Below are 6,000 nucleotides of genomic sequence, written 5' to 3'. Positions count from 1 at the left end.
CAGTGCATCGTGGGACGGAAGAGGACGCAGAAGAGGATCGCGCTGGCTTCAAGCTGCCCACACCTGAGATGGCAGCACTGGAGAAGAAATTTGAAAAGAGAGTATTTCTTCTAAAAGGTAAGTGCGAACCGGGACAGATCAGAGGCTAGCCATTGTGGAATGTACTAGCCCTGACTGTCCCGGGGGTATGTTCATTGACATTTTTTTTTTGTGGCCGGAACTCCGCTTTAAGCTTACCAGAACACCCAGATCCTTCTCCACTATTAATTCTCCTAGTTGTACCCCCCCCCCCCCCCAGTATGGATGATTCATGCATATGTTTAGCCCCCAAGTGCATAACTCTACATTTATCAACATTAAACCTCATTTGTCACATAGTGACCCAATTAAACAGTACATTGAGATTGGTTAGTAAGTTGGAGACATCCTGCAAGGATGTGTTTCCACTGCATAGCTTGGTGCCGTCCGCAAAGACTGAAATGGTACTTTAATTACCAGACTATATATCATTTTAATATAAAGTAAGGGTCGCAACTTTGAACCTTGGGATACACCACTAATAATCTTACACAATGAATCATTAACCACTACTGTCTGAATATTGTTTTTTAGAGAGTTTTCTATCCATTTACAAAACAGAATTGTCCAGGCTTGTAGACTTTACCTTACACATTAGCTGTGTGAAGGGAACTGTGTCAAATGCTTTTGCAAAATCCAAGTATACTATTTCCACAGCCACTCCTTTTTCTACAGACGAGTCTCCATATTTTATTTGGTTGTAAAGACAGAAGGTATTTTTATCTTAATGCATTCTTTGCATTAAGATAAAAAGCCTTCTGTGTGTACCGTCCCCCCATAATACTTACCTGAGCTATCTCGATCCAACGATGTTCACGAATGGCTCGGCCATCCGGAACTTTCCCTCCTGATTGGCTGAGACACAGCAGTGCTGCTGTCAATCAAACTCAGTTGGCCAATGAGGAAAAATAGGCGGTGGGGCTGAACCGCAGCTCTGTGTCTGAATGAATACATGGAGCTGCGGCTTGGCTCGGGTGCCCCAATAACAAGCTGCTTGCTGTGAGGGCACTCAACGGGAGGGAGGGGCCAGGAGTTCCAGCCAGGGACTCGAGAAGAGAAGGATCCAGGCTGCTCTGTGCAAAAAACATTCCACAGAGTAGGGAAGTATAGGTCTAGTAATACCGATTCCTCCTAGAGGACATTGATAAGGTGTGGGCTTGGGGGGACTTTACTGGTATCATACTCAAAATTGTACGACTACTCATACATTTGTATAAAAATTATATTGTTTATTGATATCTAAAAAGACATTGAAATTTACATGCTGACATTACAGAACATACATAAAGAAAAAATCAATACATGACCAACAAAATATTGGTTCTGTAATGATACCAGTAAAGTCCCCCCAAGCCCACACCTTACCAATGTCCTCTAGGAGGAATTGGTAATACTAGACTAGTACAAATTGGGATGAAGGTATCGATCATATTAACATAATTATATTTAATAGAGCACAATCTAATTAAGTACGAGAAGGGAAGTATAACATGTTTGTTATTTTAATAGAAAAAAAAATCAAGACTTTACAATCACTTTAAGGAAGGAAAAACTTACAAACTAATAAAATATGAAGCTTGACTAAAATTCTGGGTTCAGCCTAATATGAGACTTTTGAGGATGGCAGTCCCAGAAAGCAGCAAAAACGCAATCTGCCTTGCCTCTCTCTCCATACAAAAGGGATAGGTTAATTTTGGGTGGAATTGCTCTTTGGCTGCTTTATACTACATGTAAAATGAAGTATATCTAAAAAAAAAAAAAAGTTCTAGATTCTTCCTGAGCAACAATGATCAAAAACTAACTTTGTTGATTGATGGCAAAACACAAGACTTGCATATGCAGCATGTTTAATGAAGAACTATACAATGGCAAACATTTTTCAAGGCATGATAAATTGTTCTATTCTACGGCTTCTGATTGTGCAAGGGCTTCTGATTGTGCAAGTAGGACCATCGACTGCATCCTCCATGTTCTGACCCAAAAGTCTGAGGCTGGGGTGGAAACATGCATAGTACAAAATCATAGAAATAATACCCAATCCCAGTGAACCAACTACAGCAATACTAAGTATTACAAATACTAAAGTGTTTGTAAAGACTGGCCTGAGGTAGAAGCACAAGGCAAGAATTCCAGTCGTGGCTAGGGTCCGAACAACATAAAAAATAGTAATAGGAATTAGAGTCCTTGATCCTTTTATATTGAAGAAGGTAAAAACCAAAATAATTCCTACTACAGTCCTGTACAAATATTCCATCCTTTGAGTTCTGCAAAAATTGGTTTGTTCCTTACAAGCCCAGAAAAAGCCACCAAGCCCCAGTACAACCACCAGACCTGTGAAGAGGGGAACACTACAGTTTAGGAGAAACACAATACTGACCATCCAGGAGGTCAAAGTGAACAATTTATAAAATACATAGGAGAACATAGGAGCTCCGACACTGATACCCTTCTTTCCTTGCAAAGATTTTCGTAGGGACATTTGATAATCAACAGTGGACCATGAGATACTGGTAACAGATACCAAGATGGATGCATCTGAAATCAAAGAGAGACCATTAATTATTTTTTTGTCCACTGGGATCTCCTACACATTTAAAGCATATGTATGGGCAAAAAAACATATGTACATCTCTGCAATGCATGCACATTTCCCATGTGACCCTGCAAGTACAAAAAATACCTGCTGATTTGCACTCTTATGTCCTGGTATGAGCTGACAACGCACAGCATTTTTGTGGACTGAGTGGTATCAGGCCTGCTCAGTGTGTGCTCAACTACTCAACTACTTCCACTCAGTTCTCTGCAATATAAAGGCTAATCATTTTGTAAATAAGCACTGAGAAACAGGGCCATCTTACCGAATGGGCACGCTGGGCAGTTGCCCGGGGGCCCCACTTGCCTGGGGGGCCCCATCTGCCCAGCAACCCAGCCCCAACCAAGCATTAGTCCCGATTCCCGCATCCCGCCACCAAACTTAGCAGGTGGCAAGCGCCTGTCGGCCCTGCGTGCTGTTAGGCCAGTGGCCGGTGGAGGGGGAACCTACAACTGCAGGAATGCCTGTCCACCCCCATGGGAACAGGCACACACAGGACAGTCGAGTCTGACTCCTTTCCGTGTGTGTGTTCACCGGATCCAGCCGCCGAACTTGAAAGCTGTCATTAGCCTGGCACTGCTGTACCAATAAATGTCACCTTATCAATATTTTGCATTTTTATTCTTGTGGGTGATTGCGTAGGCGGGGCCCCAGTGCACTGCATTGCTCGGGGGCCTTTAATGCTCTTAAGAGAAAGCTAAGTAGACTTGTTGAGATAACACAAATGGTGTGCACAAGACACAGGACAGCTCTGAATTTCTAACAAGTTCAACAGGTTTTCTTTGCTTTGCATTTATCAAACAAATATATCAAAGTGCTTCCAATGGTAAATTTAGCAGAATAAAATGGAGCAAATATGAGTTCATTGTTAGAGTTTACATACACCTTTAAGCCAGGTAACTATTGTGTTGAAGCTTTACCCTTACAAGCTTCCCTAGTACTGGGTTCTCATGAAAGTATGCATATGTAAATAATAAACCACAACTGAAGCCCATTTGATTTGATACACTTATGGCGCTTTTCCACTGCATGGAACCGAACGGTTCGGCTCGCTTTTGTGCTTTTCCACTGCTGGTACCGCATGGTACGGTGTAGGAACGGTTCTGTACGGTACGGTATGGCGGCGCTTTTCTACTGCATGGAACCGAACGATACGGCTCTCTAAAACAGTACCACCTCGATTGTGGTTCCAAGAGGTACCATACCGGTACCATATCCCACAATCGTTTGCATACAGTCACTACTAGCCACTGATTGGTCAGAGAATCGTTGTTATCCCACCCACTTAAATTTAGTACTACTTTAGTGGAAAAGCAAACCATACCAAACCGTACCGAACCGTTCCAACACCGTACCATGCGGTACCAGCAATGGAAAAGCAAACCGGGCCAAGCAGGGCCGAGTAGAGCCGAGCCGGTACTTGCAGTGGAGAAGTGCCATTAGTCCCCTTCCACATGGGGCCATTTAGGAGCTGTGCGCCCCTCTCAGATTTTAGAGGCACCTGTGTTTAGGACCCTGTGCATTCACAGACGAATGTTTAGAATGCAGAAGACCAGCATCCTGGACGTTGTCCCTGAACACAGTCCCTAAATTCCATTACCACTCAGGACAGCATTCAGCCCTGTCAAGCTACAGCCTGCCTTTGACAGGTTGCCTCAGTGTTGGACACTGCACCTGTCCCTCTCAGGCACATGCTCCTAGAAGGAGGGACTCACTGCTCCCAGACAGCCCTGTGTGCAAGGGGCCTTATGCCCCACCAACAATCATGTTTCTTCTTTGAACCCCAGGTCAATGCCATCATCTTTTTTTTATACTGAACAAAATGATAAACGCAACACTTGTTTTTGCCCCCCATTTTTCATGAGCTGAACTCAAAGATCTAAGAAAACCGGGATTCATCCGTGAAGAGAATACCTTTCCAAAGTGCCCGACACCACCGAATGTGAGCATTTGCCCACTCAAGTTGTTACGATGATGAACTGCAGTCAGGTCGAGACCCTGATGAGGACGATAAGCATGCACATGAGTTTCCCTCAGATGGTTTCTGACAGTTTGTGCAGAAATTATTTGGTTATGCAAACTGTTTGTTGCAGCATCTGTCCGGGTGGCTGGTCTGAGACCATCTTGGAGGTGAAGATGCTGGATGTGGAGGTCCTGGGCTGGTGTGGTTACACGTGGTCTGCGGTTGTGAGGCCGGTTGGATGTACTGCCAAATTCTCTGAAATGCCTTTGCAGACGGCTTATGGTAGAGAAAAGAAAATTCAATTCACGGGCAACAGCTCTGGTGGACATTCCTGCAGTCAGCATGCAATTTGCACGCTCCATCAAAACTTGGCTCACCTGTGCAATAATCACGCTGCCTAATCAGAATATTGATATGCCACACCTGTGAGGTGGATGGATTATCTCGGCAAAGGAGAAGTGCTCACTAACACAGATTTAGACAGATTGGTGAACAATATTTGAGAGAAATAGGCCTTTTGTGTACATAGAAAAAGTCTTAGATCTTTGAGTTCAGCTCATTAAAAATGGGGGCAAGAACAAAAGTGTTACATTTATAATTTTGTTTAGTGTACTTTCTTATAAACACACTTGAATTTATCAGCTGAATACAGATCAGTGCTACATTATCAGATATAGGGCAGTGAATATTATTACAAGAACAAAACCATCTAGAAATGTACCAGATAGTACAAAAATTGAACTGCATTGCTCACAGTGGATATTCACAAACTGTAAAAAGACTTGTTGTACAAATCAGCAGTATGCACTGTCAAATACACTATATTGTCAAACGTATTGGACACCTGCCTTTACACACGCATGAACTTTAATGGCATCCCAGTCTTAGTTCGTAGGGTTAGATATTGCAGCTTTAACCACTTGCCGACTGCCTAACGCCGATCTACGTCGGCAGTCAGCCCCTCACAGGCAAAGTGACGTAGGGCTACGTCACTAGCTTGTGAGGGTCTAGGGAGCGAGCGCGCGCCCCCGGAGGCGCGCTCCCGCTCCCACGTGGTCACGGACCCCCCCGTGCGTGTGACCAGCGGACCCGATGTCCGCCGGTCACTCGGCGATCGGCGGGGGAAAGGGAGAATGTCAGGCAGCTTGTGTAAACAAGCTGCCTGTCATTCTCCTCGCTGTAAAGACACTGATCAAACGGATCTAGTATGTAGATCCGTTGATCAGTGTCTTTACAGCTCAAGCCACACCCAATCACAGTAGAAAGCACGCCCCTAGGGATACACACAGCCCCTCCCTTCCAAATAAAGTTAACCCCTTCACAACCAGTGTATTTTTACAGTAACAGTGCATATGTATAGCACTGA

The 6,000-nt window shown here is 44.1% G+C and overlaps 1 protein-coding gene across 1 annotated transcript in view; it reads right to left on the bottom strand.

The window, feature by feature from the left end:
- Window positions 1–1,957: 1,957 nt before the first annotated feature.
- The window catches only part of XKR9 (XK related 9), a gene marked incomplete at its 3' end in the record, with an annotated part of 28,514 nt that continues 24,471 nt past the window's right edge, over window positions 1,958–6,000 (bottom strand). Inside the window, exon 4 of the mRNA XM_082258998.1 lies at window positions 1,958–2,613. Coding sequence (XP_082115124.1) covers window positions 1,958–2,613 — 656 coding nt within the window. The remainder of the gene's footprint in view (window positions 2,614–6,000) is intronic.

This window comes from Pelophylax lessonae, assembly GCF_965119305.1.
Source record: "Pelophylax lessonae genome assembly, chromosome: 5".
Classification (NCBI taxonomy): domain Eukaryota; kingdom Metazoa; phylum Chordata; class Amphibia; order Anura; family Ranidae; genus Pelophylax; species Pelophylax lessonae.
This window is presented reverse-complemented; position numbering and strand designations above follow the sequence as displayed.